This window comes from Coturnix japonica, chromosome 4 (assembly GCF_001577835.2).
Source record: "Coturnix japonica isolate 7356 chromosome 4, Coturnix japonica 2.1, whole genome shotgun sequence".
Classification (NCBI taxonomy): Eukaryota; Metazoa; Chordata; class Aves; order Galliformes; family Phasianidae; genus Coturnix; species Coturnix japonica.
The window spans coordinates 17773250-17793065 of NC_029519.1; the positions used below are offsets into that span (position 1 = coordinate 17773250).

Here is a 19816-nt window from a genome sequence, read left to right on the forward strand (position 1 = left end):
AGCTCTGCACACAGCTTCGGTGAGCCTGTACCATATTTCTGGTGGGCTTTTCCTTTTCCCTTGAACTTGCTTCTCAATTGTAACAATTGAACAGATCTCAGAGCTCCTCCAGGAGCAGGCCTGTTCCAAGCTGACCGTGTGTCTACTGACACTGCCCTGTGTCCCTCAGCAGCCTCTGGCACTGGCACGTGCCCTGGGAGCATACAGCTGTCCTCTACCTTTGCTGCTATTTTACCAGCAGCCTTCAACTGACCTCCTCCATAATTAACTCATTGAAAAAAAAACACTGTAGCCTTAGGGATATGCTGTAAATTTCCTTCCTTAAAAATGAGCTAGCACTCTAGTGACTCACAGGGACTGTAACTCCAGCTGGGGTGAAACAGGGTGCGCGTTGTTGCTCGTGCTTTTATACCTGGGAGTAAGCTCATGGCTTGTAAGCAGCACCTAGTGAGGGGGAGAAGAAAAGTGGCATTAAACCCAGCTCCAGCAGGGAGAAAACTGAATGGAAAATATGCATTTTTAATATGCCACTGGGTAAGTGTATAAGAGCAAAACAACATTTGCTGTAACCTGATATCCCTCAGGAATGAGGGAAAAGCTGACTGCTCGCTCCTCTGAGCCAAAAAATAAGGAAACATTTAAGTGCAAGTGTGCATGAGAAGTAATGCTTCAGAAAGCCACGTGCAAAGCTGCAGCATTGAATAGTAAAAGGCAAACATTTTTACACCGAAATGCAGCCTGTTATTGTTTGTATGACGAGCTTTGGTACCTGAAAGAGAGCTCCCATCTTCTGCATTTGCATAACTGACAGAAGGCTATTTTGGCAGGCCTTGAGGAAATATTGTACATTAGCGATCTTCTCATTTTCTTGCTGGAACATAAACGAGTTTTAGTTGTAAACATGTGCATTCTTAGAGCCACCACCAGGATGGATGTGTTGCTTTTGCAGGGTGCACTGTTTGAGGAAGCAGCCCCATTGGGCAGTGGCACAGTGCGGAGCGCGTTCCCAACACCACACGTGCAGTTGTGAAGCAGCCTCTGTTTTTTGTGCAGCGCTTCTCTCTGTAGTGCCTGAGAGGCAATTAAGATGTTTCAATTACCTCGGCTACTGCAGGAATACATGAAAAGGTTGCTCTTTTGGGGCGATTTGGAACTCCTGCAGTGTTGAGGGACCACAAGCTTCAGCAAAGGCTCCAATGGAAAGAAACCAATGTGGAATGAAAGTGGGATGCAGTTTCAGGCCTGGGACATAGTGCTGCTTCCACTGGATCTCTCCTAACTGCATGTTGGGGGCTGTGCATTGCCCCCAAGCTCGCAGCTCTTGTGCTGTTTGACTGAGGGTCTCAGCTTTGTGTCACACCACTGACTTGATGCTGTAGCTGTGAGGAAATAACTGTGTCCAGTTCCTCTGGACAACACATATGGGAGCCATCAGCGTGGCATCATGGCTCTTGGGGCTGGCTGGGGCAAATCCCACTTGGCAGATCCCTCATGTGCTCACATGGGAGTGCAGACGTGCTGTTCTGCAGCGTTATTGCTGTGAGAGCAGCAAGTCAGGATTTGGGGAAGAGCTTCAGCAATGTTTTGCTGCTTCAAAGCGGTCTTTTAACTGCAGCATTTCCACTTTGGATGTATTTCGAAACCATTTTTAGCTTCGTGCTGTGTATTTCCATACAATCAGTATCAGAATGCACCACTGCTGGCTCCCTGTACAGCCAGGCTTCCCGTCTTACTGCGGCACTAACTACTTCCAGTTGCTCTATGACTTTATTTGAGTTTAACCCTTTGGGCTCCCATTTCCCACGTCCCTTATCTTTCCCCAGCAGGTTTATTCTAGTCATTATTGGCTGCAGTGAAACACAGTGCAGCTGGACCAGCAGTAAGAAGAAATGTACTGTGCCTATGTGAAAACCTTTTGGGGTTGAAGGTGAAACCACATGGCAGCTCCTCCATCCCCTTCCCCTCTGCACCGAGCATCCCTCTTGCAGCTGGGCCCTGACAAAGGACAGAGACTGCAGAGCCAGCAGCAGGGCTGGCTGCGCACAGAGCAGCTTTCATCTGTTTATCCACAAAGCCCTATAAATGCACACAGCAGTGGCTCAGAAATCACTGCAGACTCAGACAATAAATATGTATGCGCGCTAATCTCAAGGGCAGGAGGAATTCAGAATGCAGGACGTTTCCCCTGTTCCCGTGTATGACCTACGGGCATACAAACCCAGAACCAGCCCAAACGCTCTGTATGTTGCAGCTACTGCAGGCCCAGCCCTGTGCAGTGCTTTGAGTGATGCTATTCCTCCCCAACGTGTCCAGCACCACAAGCCCAGCGTCATTGTCTCTGAAGCTTTCAAAGTTTCCCTTTAGTTTTAAATGCCTCTTTAAGCACAGACAATGCTCCAATAGGCTCTCTGAAAACAAATGAAGCTTATAAAGCTTTCAGTGCTATTGTAACACAGTGGGTCCCACGGAAGACTGCAAATCCTGCTGTGTGCAAGGATCCACCCCGCTTTCAAGTGGACGCGCTGTAAGTGCTAAAAAATGTGGGCAGATCAGGGCAAGGAGAGGACAATGTATGCCAGCATATTTTGTGGATTGCCTCGCATTTGGTGGTACCGCAGCACTGACAGCGCTTTGTAACATAAAGAGGTTATCTGTCCTCTCTTCTCTTTCTGTTAGATGGAGGGAATCTGGGGCTAGGCACACTGCTTAGGTGTGATGTCAGAGCAAGTGGCTCATTTCAAACACATTGCCTGACCAGAAAGGGCAATATGCTCTCGTTTATTGCAGTCTTGCAGATTAGCCCAGTGTTGTGTTGTCCTACACTGTTACAGCCCGTGGCAGAGCCCGGTAGCGACCGCCAGGCACTGGCAGGCAACACCCTCGTGGCACCTCGTTTCCCGACCGGGCCGAGGAAGGGCTGCCCTCGGGACCTGCAGCCTTATCGAGGAGCTCGGCGGCTGCTGCCGTGTCCCGATACGGGGCTGCGGGCGAGCGATAGCGCAGCGCACCGCAGCGATGGGAGCTCCGCGGGGGAGACACGGCGCGCCGATTCTGCTTTTAGAATAAGCCCGTGGGTTGAAATGCTCCAAACTAATAACGAAAGTCCAGGGCGCGTTTTACGGCTTCATCGAGGAGGCGGGACGGTCGGAGCCGAACGCGCTTCGGGGCCCGGATTTAACCTGCGCGACCCCCTCGAGCCCCACGTGCTCGGCGCGGTCCCAGGGGCGGGGCGCTGCGGCGCTGGGCGGGACCACCCGAGCGCTGCCCCTCCCGGCACCGCCCCCACCCAGCCGCAGCACCGCGCGGAGCGGTTCGGCATGGCGGGGCTGTGCTACCCGCAGCAGGGCGGCTACTGTCGCGCGGCTGCGGCCATGAACCTCTTGCTGGGCGTCTTCCACGTCCTCCTGCCCTGCTTCCGCCCCGGCGAGGCGCAGGGACAAGGTGAGCGCGGTGCGGGTGGGCGGCCGGGGAGGGAGACGACGCTGCGGGCGGGTCCCCGGGGCGGCCGCCGCGGTGGCAGCGCGGGGACACAAAGGAGCGGGGCCGCGCTCCCCTTCCCCTGCTCCTTCCTTCTGCCCCTGGGCCGGGCGCGGCCGGCACACGTGTGCTTTCTCTCTCTCTGCCCACAGCCATCGAGCCCATTCCCGGAGTGGTGGAGCTGTGGCAGGCCGAGGAGGGCGAGCTTCTGCTGCCCGCGCAGGTGAGGGGGCCGGGGGTGGGGGGCGGCTGCGGGGTGGCCTCGGGGCGGGGGGGCGGCGGGGCCGGGCTGTCAGGCGGCGTCCATGTTCCCGGGGGCTGCTTCCCCTGCACGCCTTCCGCCCTTGGCCCCAGCTGGCCGCTTTCTGCCTGCGTGCGCTTTTTCGTTTTGTGAAGCGTTTATTTATTTATTTACTAATTGCGGAGCCTGAACGTGCCCGTCCGAATGCGCCTTCGCTTGGCAAACGCCGAACGTTCACACGGTAGTTTATGCATCTGTTTGTATTAAATCAGTCCTCTCAGGTGAAGCCATTTTTCCGCCCTCCTCTAATGACACATCATTTGTGATGTCACTCCCCCGTGTGCCGTGGTGCATTTTGGTTTTGTTGAGCTCCTTTTGTCGGGTAGTAACAGAATGCGTTGGATTCTGCCTGGAAAGAGGAGCAAGAATGGTAGAAACACGGGGCCGGGCCTGGGAGGGAGGAGCAGCGCTGGTAGCGAGGCTGAGCTTCTGGCACCGGAGGCAGCCAGTAGGCACTGAGGGAGCGGGGCTGTGTGCTGAGCTCTGCGCTCTCAGGCTGCACGGCAGCAAGCTGGGAGCTGTGTAGCAGCAGTCCTTGGGGGCATCAGTTTGAGGGGGAAGCAGTTCTTTTCTCTGGAGCCATTATAGGGTGCTTGGTGCTCAACCTCTGGTAGCCACTAGCGTAGGGAATGCAGCAGAGGTGTCGTTTTGCACCAAAGCTACCTGGTGTTGCCCAGCTTTCTGTAATTAATGTATTTTGCTGTTCACTGTGTGCCTGATGCTACTAAGAAGCAAAGATATGCTAGATGCTGAGGGGAGGTGTAGTCCCCAGGTGCCTGACTAACCTGCCTCTTGCTTGCTTAAGTCCTCACTTTGGCATTAGGATGCGTTGGGCGTAGGACCATGTAATGCAGTCGTTTGTAGTTACTTGTCATTGCTGAAGAGTGATTAGGTCGCATTTACTTCCCAAAAAGATGAGGTCTTTTCGGAGAATGCTTTCTTCTTGAGCATCCCAATGGAAATGAGCTCTGGTGTGGCTGCAGCTAAACTACGTGTGAATGGTTCCTGAGCTTGGTGTGTTCAGTGAGTGACCCTGCTGTACCACTGAGGCAGCAAAAGAGGCTGATCTTTCATTGTTGCAGAGGCAGCACTGGGTATGCAGGAAATCAAACAGGTCTGATTCCAGTTGTGACAGAGCAAGAAGTGAAAAATCACAATAGGCTTGCTGAAATGCAGAGCTGGCAGTAAAAGCCAGATGAACTAGTGTGAGCGCTAGTGGTGCAGAGGCTGCTTTGCATCACTTTCTGTAGAGAGCTGGAGGCTTGAGCAGCATCTGCCTCGTGGGAGGCTGCTTGAACAACAGTGGCAGGGCCTGGGTTCCTCATGCAGGTTTTAGGACAAAAACTCAACCTTCCTGGCTTGGTCTTAACTGTTCTCATTTCTACTTCCTGCAGGCATTGGCTTAGCACCTCTTAGACTTTTCCATTAGGCAGAAGGAGCGAAGGAGGCCTCTCCGTGTCCCTGTAGATGTGGGGTTGGACTCCTCAATGAGGAGTCCTGATGTTGCTGTTTGTAGCTGTTCTATGAGCTCCTGAGGAATAGACCATTTTTCTGTTTCAAGGGTCTTGGCCAGTGAAAGTAGTTCAGTGCCATTGCTCTGCTGCCCCCTGGTTAGTACAGAGCTTGGCAGAAGCGTTCCCTTATTTGCAAGAGCAGGCTTTCCCAGTTAGACACCCAGCGGGTTATTGCCCAATGTCCCTGCACCAGTGTGGTGATGGTGTACTGGGAAGGTAAGGGACTGCTGGGATGAACGGCTTCATGCTCCTGGGTGGGTAGGAGACCTTGTTTGATAAAGGGGACTCCACATGTTTAAAGGTACTCCTAGGGGAAGGCATTGTGTGCAGGTTCCTTGGCCAAATTCTTCCTCATCTGTTTTGGAGGCAGGTGGGAGGGAATGGGTGCTACACAGTAGCAAGGACTTTCCATGCAGAGAAGAAGGGAAGAACCTTAGGAGGGAGCCATGTGGGCTGCCCTTCCAGAGCACCTCCATCCTGTCTGCATGTCCTGAGCACTGAGTGGGACAGAGATGAGCTTGCCTTGTCTGCCTGGGCCTTTGGTCTTTTGTTGGCAGCCTATCAGTGCTGTCTGATGCTTTTCCCTTTCTGTAGTGGCTTTGCACTATTATCTTGTTTTCCATGCATCATCAGTTGTCTGTGACATAGCAATTTTGAGCGTTTCTTGCTGCATGCAGCATTTGAGAATGGCAGTCAGATCGTTCAGTCTCCCAGTCAGCTGCCAAGTTGCCTGTGCCTGCTTTTGTTTGTAAGGTTGCAAGTGGAATAAAGACATCAAGCTAAAAGGAAAGGGGAGGCATTTCAGTCTTTGTATCCATCTCACAGAATCACTCTGCCAGCTTGCGCTGCATGTGCACTCACTGGAGCACAGCTGCTGAGGCCTGCACGCCTCCACCCTCCTTGCTCTACCTTCTGTTTCCTCTTGCCTCCCTCTCATTGTTCACAGCCCTCCTCCCAGCTTCCCTCCTCTATATAGTAGTGTCATGCTGGTTTTTGTTTTTTTTTTTATTTCTTTTTTTTTTTTTTTTTTTAATATTTCCTTCTTCGGATTGTTTCTGTCAGTGTTACCTTTCTCTGCAGTTTGGCTGCAGAGTGGTAGGCTGGTGTCTGGCCTGTGTTGCTGTGCCTGAGCCTGAGTGATGATGGGATATGTGAGAGGCTAGCATGCTTCCACTAGTCCTCTTCCAAGAGTAACGTCTTTATCCTGGGTTCCCTTCTTGCTTTAAAATGATGCAGTGTCCCAGCTTTCAGTGCTGCTGATATTCCCCTTGGGCCCAGTTCCCCTTAGTTTACAAAGGTTGGTGTCAAGCGTGGAGTGGTCTCAGAGCTCCTGCCTCCTCTTCCTCCTTTCCCTCAGCCTCCTTTTTGTAGCGTGATGACATAAACGTGGCTGGATTTTGGTTTTGCTTCCTGTTAGTTGTTCTTTAATTGCTGAAAAATGTGAAGCTTTGCCTGCTCTGTCAGCTGGGAAATTAAGGGAAAGTCGGTGGGATTTTGGTGCTGGAAGTATAGTGAAGTGAGAAAGCCTTGGTTAGAGCAGTTGTCTTTATTCAGATGCTTTATTATAGTGGGGATTTGGTTGTTTGTTTGTAGCTTGTTACTATTGACTTAAATGAAATGCTCAGGAGAAGTCCCTTTGTGTAGGACTTGATGCCCAAGCCCTACTCTGTTTTGCTAAAGAGGGGAGGAAAGAACTTGAAGTGAGGGGTTCAGGCCTTCAGTCTTCATGACCACGAACAATGAATACCATCTGTTATTTATGGTGGGCACTACTAGAGAATGTGGCAAGATTATCTCCATCAGAAAGTGCTCTGGTAAGTACCTGGAGGTTGGTTCATTGGGGGAATGCCTTGAATACATTTCAACTTATTTGCTGGTCCTTAGGAAGCTACAGTGACTGCTTATTTCAAATTATTATGATAACATTTCAGGTATTGAATTTCTGAGAAAGAGGAAGATGCTCCAGTATTTGCTGTATCTTAATTGGTTACAGACACAAGGCAAATACAGAGCTGCGTGGGTGTTTGCTATAAAGGTTCTGCCTACGTCTATAAGATTTTTTTTTTTTTCCCCTCTTTGGTCCATGTAGTAGAGATTTGTCTTCAGTTCTTTGGTGCTGATTGGGCTAACAAGGTTAATTTCTCAGCTGGATTTGGAAGCTGGTGAAGTCCTTGATCTAGTGCATGTACCTGTGATATGAGGCACTGTAGTATGTCATTCACAGTGGCGCATCCTATCAGCTATGCTCAAATTAATACATGAAGTCACTTACTTCAAAGCAGGGCTTGTCTGAAGGCACATAATATATGTGAAAGCCTGAGATGGGCTTGGGGTGGGGATTATTTCTCTGGGCTGTGAAAAGGCTATTGCAGCCTCCCAGTTCAGCTGCTGGATGCTGCTGATATGACTTAAGGTGGGCTGGCCATGCAGCTTGTGCAGGAACTGTCAGCCCAGGCTCTCATGCATTGTGTGACACAAGGGAGGCTCTTTCAGGGCATGAAATAAGCACCTGTCTGTGCTAAGGATGAGGTCTGGAGGGAGGAGGGATTTTATTTTCCTCTTAGGATAGGCTTCTGTAGCCTGTTGGCCTCATGAACTACTACTCCCTTGTATTATTTGGTTGGCAATATTGTAGCCTTGCTTGCTTTGGTGGTTTTGTGTTCTTTTAAAATAAATAAATAAATAACACATCCTCAGTATAAGTGTATGTGTAGTCTGTTGTATAGAGAAGAGGGAAGAAGGTAGGATAATGTTGGAAATGGAGCATGGCATGTATGCTCCAATTGAGGGGTGGTTTTATTTATCTTTTTCTTGCACAATTGTGTTTTCATGCTGCGACTGAACTGTAGATTGAGAAGGTTTTCTTCATCATTGCTTAATAAAATTTGAACAGTAGTAATCATTGCTAAGGTAGTGATGATTAGAAGTGAACACCATAGTGACAGTCCCAGGTTTCCAATGTCTGACAGATGTTAAGCCATTTAAAGGGAGAATTAAGCCATTTAAAATAAGGATAGATTGCCAGCCTGCAATGGGAGAGGTGGGTGAGGAGCCTTCTCGTTTTCCTCAGCATTGTACAGAGATACTGGAAATTCATTGGGTGCTTGGAGGAACTGGAGAACAGGTGATGTCTTAGTGTCATGCCTTGCTGGAAGAGGCTGGCAGGCAAGGGTTGGCTCAATCCACAGAGGCAGAAAGTGCACTCTTAATTCTAAAGTGGATTATTTTTTCCCCTACTGTTCCATTGCTAAAGTTCATAGCTGGTGTATTATGGAACTACCGCCTGCTCCTGCAGGAGCTGGGAGAGCTATGCTTGGTGGGCTATCTGTGACCTCCTCTTGAAAATGTTAATCTCCCTAAAACTGTGCCTCATTTCATCAGCACAGATTGGGTTGTTGTAATGTGTTCCACTTTGAAAGTGTACCTACAGCTCTCCTGGAAATTTCAACTGATCCGGAACACAGTTACCTGCTTGTTTTTAATGAATTTCCTGCAGAGAGCTTATTGAACCAGCACATGAGTTCATTTCTGTAGGCAGCTCCAAGTGTTTAGTGGTAAACTGCAAGCTGGCACCATTTGTTTCCTACGTGTCTTGAAAATTACCTTTGTCCAACCACTGAGCTAAGATGCTGTGCTTTCAGTTTACACTCCCTCCAATGTTTGTGTGTTTTGCTGATGGTTGGGAAGATCTGTATTTGGGATCTGAATGCCTTTGTTGGAACTTGCTGCTTTGTAGCAATGCTTTTGGCATTGCAATGTAACTTGAACATTAAGGCATTTTACGTCATTTTCTCAGATACTGGAAATGAATCTTACTGACACGGGGAACGTAATTGGAAGGTGGGAACCACCAGCGTTGCTGTACTTTGGGGTGGTGGTGGATGTTTTCAGATTTAAATTAGTTGTGTGAACAGAATTTTGGAGGGATACATTTGTATAAATGGAAAAGAAGGCTGTTAAATTAGTGTCTGAAAAAATAATGAAATGGCCATAACTCATCACTTATTTGGCAAAATGAGCTGAGACCTCATGGAATGGCTAGTATCCACCTTAATTTGGATCACAAAGGAATAGCTGAAGGAGTTTCAGATTTTTCCTTTTTTTTTTTCCAGACAAGTCAGAGTGGTCCAACTCCAGCAGAATTAGAAATAGCGTGCATATCCTGTGTGTTGTATGGTGGTAATGCTGAGATCCTTACCATGTGTTCTCTTTCTTTGGTAGGCTGATTCTGAGGAGGATGTGGAAGAACATTCAGAAGAGCAAAGGTAAGCAAAACTCAAAAGAACACAAGAATACTGAAGCTTTTGTTTGTGGTTTTTTGTTTGTTTGTTTTGTTTTAGGAATACATATTATTTTCAATATTTATGACTTACTGATTTCTCTTCTAATATTGATATTACTGTTGATATTATTGTTAGCAAATCCAGAAAGTAGCACATATGAGACTGAAATACCCTCTTGCATCTGTTTCTTCTTATTTTATCTCTAGGCTATGTTAAATTTCATTGCTTTTACACACACACACACACACACACACACACACACACACAAAATCCCATCAGTTCTGCTTTATGGTATATATTATAATTCATTTCTTTAAACAAGAGGATAATTTTGAGATCCAGAACATGCAAACATAAGTAGTCTTGGAGTGTTAATGTGTACCAGAAGGATAAGGCAGACTTAAAGCCAAAGTCTTATTATGCTGCTGTGGAACAATAAATAGTCCACTTTATTATTTGAAATCAGATAAATAATAAAGGTGTTAAGAAATGTGGCCTTCAGCTTCGCTGTTTCTATTAGTACCAAGCCTCCTCTACTTCAAGGTGTAAGTTAAATAGCATTGCAGATTATTTCATTTTTTGAATACACATTTTGTTTCCTCTGAGTGTCCAGATTAAAATGCTTGGACATCTACCAATGAAACACTTCCTTCCTTTGGTATGCGCTAATGTGGGTATGGCTTTTTGTGCCATGCCAGTCACAAAGATCACAGGACTTAAAATAAACATGTAACGCTGCTGTGTTCTGACGGCTGCAGTTAGCCAGAAATGCTTTTCTCGTTTATCTCCTGTCTTTGCCCTTAGCTGGGGTTTGAGAGCGAGTATATCTGATAAAACACAAATGCTGCTGGGATCTGGCAGCAGAGGTACACACAGGGATGGCAATGATTGACCAGTTCTGCACTGGAGTGCTTCTTTGCAGAGCTTTTTTCTCCCCTCTTGCTGCCTCATCAGGAGCCTTCTCTTCTGAACCCAGCATCAACACAGGGCACTTGTGGCCTGTCTGTGTGGAGATGACAAAATGGCATAGAAAGAAGGTGGGAGTGTTACTGCTGCCTCTAACAGGTGTCGCTGACAGTTTGTGCTTGCTTACATCCCCTGATTCATATCTGCACAAGGGAAAAAGAATCATTTTTTTCTCCTCTTTGAGAAAAGAAGGGTGGGTGAACTGCTGAAAGCTGGCATTTTCCCTGTGTAAATACAGAACCTTCTGTCTTTCTGAGGATTAATATGGCTTTGATGCATATTTTTTACTATATGCCTAAACATGCTCTGTTTCTTGCGATGTCATCAGAAGATAACAGCCTCAAATGCTGCGCTTAAGGTGGTTACTGAGAAATAGGAAAAAATGATTTGACTTTTTGTCATTCCGGTTCTTAAAGACACTCTAGTAATTACTCATTTCCAAAATGAGCTTGTTTTATGTAAATACGGCTTCTGGGGTTCACTGTTACATGGATGGAAGCATTCTTCTGTTGTCATACTCAGATGCTTCAGGAAACTTGCCTAAACACGTACTGATTTGTGCACAACTTTCAAATGGTTTTGGCTCTTATGCCTATAATGAGGGAATGTTATGAAGAAGACTTAGCAAAGATCTGTTGGAAGGGCTAGAACTTGCTAGGTTCTTTCCAGATTAACTTTGATTCCCTTGATTTATGTCACAGTGTGCTGAAGTCATGGGGATTTCCATTTCTTATAGCAGCAAAACCTGAGTACTTGCAGAATCTCCCGTCTCATTGTCTGCCAGCATGCCCTAGGGAAGTCAGCTAAAGATGCTGCAGTCCTCAGGGCACTTGAAATAAAGGATCTGGAAGCAGCAATGTTGAATGGAAGTTGGTGGAAACAGAGAATTCAGTTTTCCCCAGAGCTGAAGAAAGCAGAATGTTCAGAGTTTTGGGGCATGAATGAGAAGGTCTCTTCCCGAAATGCTGTTTTAATCACTTTTTAATTCTAGGCTAATGGGCTCTCTTGGGAACCTGTTAACCTACTTAAAAATGGTAAAATATTAACAGTCTGTTGGCTGACTTCCTGTCTATGTGCATTATGGGATCTTCCATTTGGGGGGGATCTTCCTTTGCTGCTGTTTTTGTGTGATTGTGCTCGAGGAATGGATGTCATCACATTGTTTATGCCTTGATTAATTAAAGAAGATTGTGTGGAAGTGACGAGCTGTTGTCAAAATACCAGTTTTTGCAAAGAGCTGTTCCAGAGGTGAATGGGAAGTGGTTGTTTTGGAGGTCTGTAGGTTTGCAGTTGCTGTGAGTGAGAAGAGGGTAATTAGCAAGTCCTTGATCTCCATTCTGCAATTCCCAACCTTTCCATTGCTTGAATGCTACCATAGGTTGCTTTCTCCTGCTTTTTGTCTCCCTGGATCAGACTCTATAGTAAAAAATATTGGACCACAGATAATTGCGTTGCTGGATGTGCTGCTTCAAGCCACAGTCTGTGACAGACTTAGTCATGCTTGTTTGGTCTAACGTGTTAAAAGAAAACTTCACATTTCCTTAAGTTTTCTTGTACATTTGAAAGTCATTGGTGAAAAGTTGTCTTCTGGAAGGATAACTTTGGCTCAAAATACTAGAAGAATGTTGGTGATAGGTTTTTCTTCCCCTGTGCTGGGGAACAACACAGCCAGAATTAACAGGATTTGAAGATTTAAGTGCTTTCCTTATTACACTTGGACTAAAGCGGAATAATTCAAAAGGCACAGATAAAGGGACAGTACTGTTCAGCGTTGTGAGCAAGTAATTCATTTGAATTGTCTAGCTTTCCTGTTCAAGGAAGCGGACACTGATCTACCAAAAGAAAAAGGAGTTTTCCACAGGTGTGATATTCTTCATCTGTGGTTCTGAGGAATTAGAGAATTGAATTTCCAAGCTGAGGTGGTGAGCAACACTTGCAGTAGTTTAAACAAAGTTGCACTCAGTAAAACAAGCCAAGCAGATGCTGTTGTGTGCACCTAATATGCACCATCCACCTCTGTTGGGTTCTTGCTACTAATACACTTCAGCCTCCAGAGTTGCAGCAGGCATTCAGCACTTTCACCTCTCCTGATCTGTGTAGTAGGATTGCTCCTTCAGTCAATTTTTTTGTTGTATCTGTGCTTTAGAAAAGGGGGGGAGGAAACAGGGAAAGTAAAGATAGCAAAGGAGTAGCGTACTGAAACATGGTTGTTTCCTGGCATTGGTCAGCAAAATGTTTAATGTTGCTGAGGTGTAATAAGATCAGTAATCTGGAAGGATTTAAGCTAACAGCTGGGAAGTCCAGGGTGTATTGGTTGTCTGAGACAGCAGTGCAGTCATGGTACGCAAGTGCGAAATTAAGTGGTCAGTGCTCCTGCAAGTACTTAGGAGGTGAAGGTACAATGCTTTGTCTGGGAACTAGCATACTTCACGTTGCAAATTTCTGTGTAGTAGCTTCTTACTGATGTCAGTTTCATCCCTTCTGGTGGTTCAGAAGCACAGATGAGTTCTGGTGCTATGATCTGTTAAGTCACTTTGGAAATCTAAAAACTTACCCAGATGACTCATCCTTTAAAAACGAAAAGAAGCAGGCTATGACTTAGTGCCATAATTTGAAAACCCAGTTCTTGGAAAGTAATGGCATGGAAGTGGTGGTGTGCCAGAAATTGGGCTTTGGTGCTCAAGTCAGGAGAAGAGGGATTAAAGAATTAAGATTTTTTAAAATTATAATTTATTTATTTATTTGATATCAAAATAAATCATAGAATTGCTCAGGTTGGAAAAGACTTTAAAGATCATCAAGTCTGATCAGAATTCAGAAAAGCATCCCAGCAAGGAGGAAAAACTAGTGTCCAAATACAGGCAAAGAACTGTTTTATGAGGTGTTTGCTTATTAAGCATTTTTACTAAGGTCAAAGTTGAGGAAGTTACTAAAATGAAGATCTGAAAAGTCACCTGAGAATGTTAAGGTATGATATTTAAATGGTTTGAATGGAGCCAACGTCATCAAGTATTTTCAACCAAAGCATCAGTCCAGCACCACTAACCATTTAGGTTCCCATTATATTTACCATTTCCCCCCAAGCCAAGTATTTGAAAAAATTGTTGTGGTCTTTTCCTGGAATATATGCTTGACCTTAACTTGTAAACTGGAAATTGTTTAATTGGTTAAGGCTTTTCTTTGCACTTCATAAAGTAACACATTGCTGCAGTATGCACTAAACGGGTGTTCTCACTGTATTATAAAAAAAACCCACTTGGTTAATTTTTGTTTATAATTGTTATGTTGCTTTTGTTGCATCCTACTTACAACTTCTCCAGATCACCAGGGAACCTGTCATTTTAAGCTTGGTTGGATGCATGAGGAAATGAATGTTATGTAACTGTTAGAAGTGGGAAACACATACCTACCTGTTATCTTTGCATTCCTCATAGAGAACCCAGGGGATCCTGCGAAGCTATTATAATAAATAATTGTTGGAAGGTCGACAGAGTTAAGGAATCTCTTGTAGATGAAGTAGAAATAAATGGTTTTGGAAGGAACTATTGACATTACTGCTGCTTTCCTTGGTTTCTGTCAGGCATGGCTGGGGTGGCACGCTGAATTCCTGCTTCTTTAATCTCTTTATCTCCATTTTAGAAGTTGTAATTCATTCACTGATGAACTTTGCCTTTGTGAACTTTGCATTGTATGCTGTTAGGGACAGCTGTGCTCCTCATGTGTGTTGCTCCTTCTAAAACATGGGGTCTTTTGAAGTTGTTGCTTGTCTGCTGATATGGGGAGTTAAATACATGCTTCCCTTCCTTACTAAATGTGAAAGCAACTTTCTTGTTTATTTCAGAGTCACTTTCAACCCTTTCTGAAATGAGAGCAGCAGCCCAGGGCAGCTACAATGCTTGAGGCCAGACCAGGAATCTCCTGTTCCAGCTGCTGGGAGCTGGAGTTTTTGCAGAAACTGTACTAGTGGATATATGCTTCTGAATGAAACTGTCTCCAGTGTAATCAAAACACAGAAATACCGTGCTTTGCACTGTGGAATCCCGTCTTTTTCTTCTTTTGGCTTCTTCCTCATTTCCTCTTCCTGCTTTGTCTCTCCCACAGATCTTTTCCATACTTATGGAATCATTTCTTTCTTCTCTTGCTTCCTGCACAGGCCTGGAATGGTTGTAGTTCCAAGCCCACGTGGTAAGAGAAGGAGGCTGCCTTGCCTTCTCTGCTGTCCATGTGCTGTCCCCTGCCTTTGGCAGCCCTACAAGTCAGATCAGAAGACAACTCTTGTTTCAAAGCACTTCTTTGCCTTAGTTTTTGCCAGACTAACATTAGCCTGCCATCAATCTGTTTTCTTCTGCAGCTTCCCTTTCCTGCCCCCTTGCTTTCACACTGCCCACTGTTGAACAGAATGAAGGTGTGTGTGCATGCTCAAGCCTCGCTGTATAACATTTCAATTTCTTTTAGCCTTTTGCTAAGCTGTACATAGCCTGTACTTTAGGACAGAGTCTGTTCCAGATGTACACCCTTTAGGGCTCAACCAGGCCTTATCTGAGCACATGGAACAAGGGTGCTAGTCTCCTGCTCCATTGGTTTTGATATTGGTGCTGAAGCTGTGAGGAGTGGCGGCATGGGCTGCTAAGAGAGGTAGTACCTAAAAACGTGTGCGTGGGTTTGGAATGGCATGCAACCCCCCCCCCCCTAATACCAGTGCTCCCCAGTGCTGCTGGGGAGCTGGGCTGCCTTCTGCTTTAGCAGAACCAGCCATGTTGTCACACAGAGGACAGGAGAGCACCGTGTGTTTAGAGAGAGAGGGGAAACAAAGTGGAAGCAAACAGCTGCTGTGGCATATTTGTCATTGTCTTAATCACTGTAATCTCAGTGTCACCTTAGCCAGTGTCTGTTATTTCTGTATTGTAAGTAGTTCAGAGCAAGAACTTTCCTCTTATGCTATTACTTTTATATTTTAATACACTAATGGTGATCTCACAGGTGCATTAATCTCAAGTTTATACTTTTGATTTGTAGACTGCTTTATACTTATAAGTTTATCTCAACTTACTCAATTAGTTTTTCTTCCGTAGTAACTGCTGCTTAGTTCTCTTTTTTTATGAGATCTTTATTCTTAGTAACTGTGTAATTACACTGATACGCAGTTAAAAGGTAGACATGTGGAATAATGGCCCATTTTCAGCAATCTCAAAATGGGCACCATGTAATTATTAGGAGTTTTAGTTTTCCTGCTGTTACAGATTGGAAAATCATTAGAAAGCAGAAGGAATAAACAGCTTGTTTGGGGATATGCAGCATTCTTTTTTGAATCATAAGCACCAGCCTGTTGGCTTGATTTCTCAAAGCTGACTATAAAATTACCTGGAATATCTCTGATGTGGCATGGTAAAGTGTTGCAGGCAATGCTGTTAGGTTCTTCTCATCTTCCTAGACAGTCAGAGGCAAAACAACCCTAGCTTCTAGCACCTCACCTATTTTAATTTGATGAGGAAATGTGCCCTGGGAAAGCAAAGTTCCCACCCTGACAGTGTGTTAGTGGCATGACTTGTAGGTAGTTGGGTGAAGGACCCTACTTGTTGACTTCCAGTCTGGTACGAGAAGTTTCTGCTGCAGTAGCTGGTGAACAGTAGTTGGCAGAAATCCACAGACATCAAAATTAAGGAATTTCAAGCCCAGAATAGTGGATGTTGTTACCATGCTAAAAGCCAACTTTTGCAGTAAAGCTTTGTGAGAGCATGTGATGAAGCCTTGGAACTAGAAAGGAGCCAGTTAAAGTAGTGTAGAATGTTCATTGCTGTTGAAAGTGCAAAGTGTCTTATCTGTGATTCATGGTTTTCTTGTGTTTTGCTTAGAAGCTGAACTTTCTGACGTAGTATTTCTGTTTGGTGTTTGTTCACAACAGCATACTCCTTCAGTGAATACGAGAAATGCAGAGAACAGCACACTGCTTTTTAAACCTAGATTGTTAAGAAACTGTTCTTTCAGGCTGTGGGATGGTGATTCTTACAGTAATGTAGCTGTGCCTTTGTTACAAGTGACCTCAGTTCATTTGCAGTCCTAAAATTTGAAGCTGACCTGGGCTGTGCAGGACCTTGTACATCAGTGGAATGATAACTTGACCAACTTCAGACAGACTAGGAAGACTCTCAGAAACCTGAATGACATACGTAAAGAAGAAGAAAGTGACCTTTAGTCAAAACTGATCTGACATTCTTATGTACATTCTCAGTATTTCTATTTTTGTAGGTAAATCTTTTCCCCCCCACTATGGTAATGTTTCTCTCTGGAAACTAGTAATTTTCTTCAAGACAATGATGGATAATCTCTTTTTTTTATGTATCTCAGCAACTTTGTTTCGACAATAAAAAGTTACCTTTGAACTGAAATGGGTAGGCAGTCTCAGCTTTACGGAGTTGACTTAATGGAGTAATAGGTGAGCAGTTTACGTTCTGCTCATTTTATTCTCTGCTACTTCCTGTCTTGTTGGTAGCATATGTATATTTATTTCCTGAGTGAGACTTTCCCAGCTGTTTTTTAATCATGTGTGAATGCTTATACATAAGCTAGTGGAAAGTTAATGATCTTTTCTCTTTTTCTGTTCTTTGTTCCTCTTTGTGCCTTTTCAATGCTGTTACTGCAGTGCTGTTCCCCTCCTGATTTACTAGGGGTTTTCTCCCTCTTGCCAGAGGCTCCAAAGTGAGATTATTCTTGATAGTCTCAGGCTTCCAGTAGCTTTAGAGACCAGTTTTGAGTCATTTAAACATCTGTGATCAACTCCTGAAAAGTTATTTCAAAGATGACATTGTTTGGCAAGCAGTGGATCCAAATGGTAATACTTAAGGCTTTAAGTTTGTTGGTGTGCTGAGGTCTTGACCTTTCCTGTGAAGCTGTTTCAGTTGTTTCTGGTTATCAGAATTAAGTCAAGAAATGTCCACTTGGCATCCTACATCTCATGGTGCTCTGGCCTCTGTGAGCACCTTTGAAGAGATCCTCCATGGGCTTGGGCAAGAGTGTGCTTTGCATGAAATGTAGGAGCTGTGGATGTTGGGTGTCCTTCTGACAGATCAGGTTGTGTTTGCTGAGATTAGTGCAAAAATTACTGTGTTGTTTGTTCCACTTTTCAAGTGAGAGCAGTCTAATGTGACAGTGGTGATCATGTTGCACTGATCAGGATAAGTTTTGTCTGCAGTGGTTTTCCACACTGAATTGTGTTGTCTTACTGATTGAAGTTATATAGACCTTAACTGTAAAATGCCAAGCCACGGTAGATGTACTGCCAATAAAAGGTAAAGACCTGAACAGAGGAAGAATGAAGGTGCTAACCCAATAAGTATAAACATGTAATTCCTGTATTTTTTTTATGGGATTGTAACAGTGGAGTGTGTTGCAGTGCCCTTAGGAAGTGCAATACCGTAGACCATTTAGCAGCTTCTTTTCATGTTGTGGCTTTAATGTGCTTATTTTGATTTTGTGCTTGCCTGCCGTTAGTGCTTTGTGCCATGTGCATCGCTGATTTGTGTCTAAATTTTGATTCCTGGCAACTGGAGGAGCGTGGGGATTTGAAGGGCCTGTATTTGACCGACTCCTTGACCCGTGCTTTATGTGCTTTGTTTCTGTTAACTGCCTTTCTTCAATGGTTATTGTCCCGTTTCTGTCCTGATGTGCTCCCTCTTTTATTCACAGCCTTTGCTGCAAGCAGCTGCCTGCAAACCATGAGGTGCCTGCTGCCTGCTTAGGTATTTCTGTGGCCTGCTGGTGACCTACTTTTTAGGGCACTTAAATTCTCCTTCTGAAAAGGGGGAATTGCTGCCTTTTGTGAGTGGTCACAATGTTGCTTGGATAAAGCGTCTGGTCCTCCAGATTCATTTAGCTGCTCTTAACCACCAGAGCACTCCTCCATTCCCACGTTTTCAGGCTTGCTTGATGCTTTTCATCCCTGTAAGTTGTTAACGCCTTCTGCTGAATTTTACAAACTGTGGAAAGGTAATAAGGTGAGGTGTCAATAAGTAAATAAATGCGGTGGTAGCTACAGTTCCATGCATTATCTGCTGCTCGCTGTTGGTTGGAGTAGCACCTCATGCTTCCTGATTTTTCTCTATCGTTTTGCCACTGTTCTGATAGAAGCTATGTCTTCCAGCCATCTAAGATGGTTCTTCAAAGTTCTGTTGCTCCTTTTGTGTGTGTGTGTGTGTATGTGAGAGAGAGAGAGAGAAATATTCCTGTGGTGTGTGTGTGTGTGTGTTTGGAGTTCCCACATGGGACCATGCAGAGAGAGGAGCAGGGAGAGGATCACAGGTGTAGCTGGTGAAGGTGTCCTTGGACCCCAGAAGAGTCCGTGGTCTGTGAGTAAGTAACATCTGACTTCCTGCTGTTCTGGTTTTTTTTCGCCAACTCATTTTTGTCCTCTTCCTTACCTACCACCTATTGTACCCAAAGAAGCAGACAAGTCTCTGGGTGCCTGTCAGTTGGACATCAGAGCTTGTTTGCTAGCTGTAATATAGCGGAGTTTTTTGGCAGTGGACATTTGGTTAATAAACCTGTGTAACGGGAAGTGTTTCTTATGGTTCTCTTCTATTTAATATTAGAAAGCTGCAGTGTTGTGTACACCAGAAGAAACTGGCATATAGATTGCTTTGCTTTGGCTTCACTGTGTTCCAGATGTTCTGTAAGGATCTGATTTCTGCAGTAAGCTTTCTAACTGCTAATCCTAGTAATGCTAAATTTTTTTGAGATTTTGCCAATTTGGATCCTCTGGTATAATTTTTTTCACATTGTATGTTTTTTATTCTTCAACAACACACTTTAATAGGGCATAAATGTTTGTTAGTGCTGAGGAGCAGGTCACAAATATACTAAGAATGCTTCTTTTTATTAATAGCACTACATTGTGGAAGTGTCATTTCATTTTGCATGCCTGACCAAGAGAGCCAGTGATGTGAGACAGATGCACAAGCTCTGGGTATTTTGGAAGGTGCAGCAAGGGGAATTCTTCAGGTTTTCTGTGTGATGCTATGGTCAGAATGAGGAAATTATCTGATTCTGTGAGGGCTTTACCCCTTTTTCTGTCTGCAGATGGGGATGTGCTTGGAAATGTAAGCAGTGTTGTATTGGAAATGTAAATCTGTTTTTGAGACCAACTCCCTACTCTTCCCCTTTTCCCTTTCCATTTTTGGGCCATGGGGCCTACAGGTCTGCTGCCCCTATCTTGAGCACAGATTGATCTAGATAACTCCATGACAGGGGATCTGGTTCTTGTTTCAAGAAACTTTAGATAT

The 19816-nt window shown here is 44.9% G+C and overlaps 1 protein-coding gene across 6 annotated transcripts in view; it reads left to right on the top strand.

Annotated features, from left to right (window-relative positions):
- The first annotated feature begins 3265 nt into the window (after positions 1-3265).
- TMEM131L (transmembrane 131 like) overlaps positions 3266-19816 on the top strand; it is a 61181-nt gene continuing 44630 nt past the window's right edge. For 2 of the 6 annotated variants that reach the window (XM_015860915.1, XM_015860916.1), the window contains exons 1-3: positions 3268-3441; positions 3630-3700; positions 9514-9557. In XM_015860915.1, coding sequence (XP_015716401.1) covers positions 3318-3441; positions 3630-3700; positions 9514-9557 — 239 coding nt within the window. In that variant the 5' untranslated portion in view covers positions 3268-3317. Of the gene's footprint in view, positions 3442-3629; positions 3701-6729; positions 7107-9513; positions 9558-19816 lie in introns of those variants that run through there. The other 4 variants (XM_015860914.2, XM_015860917.2, XM_015860920.2 and 1 more) reach the window with 4 other exon arrangements.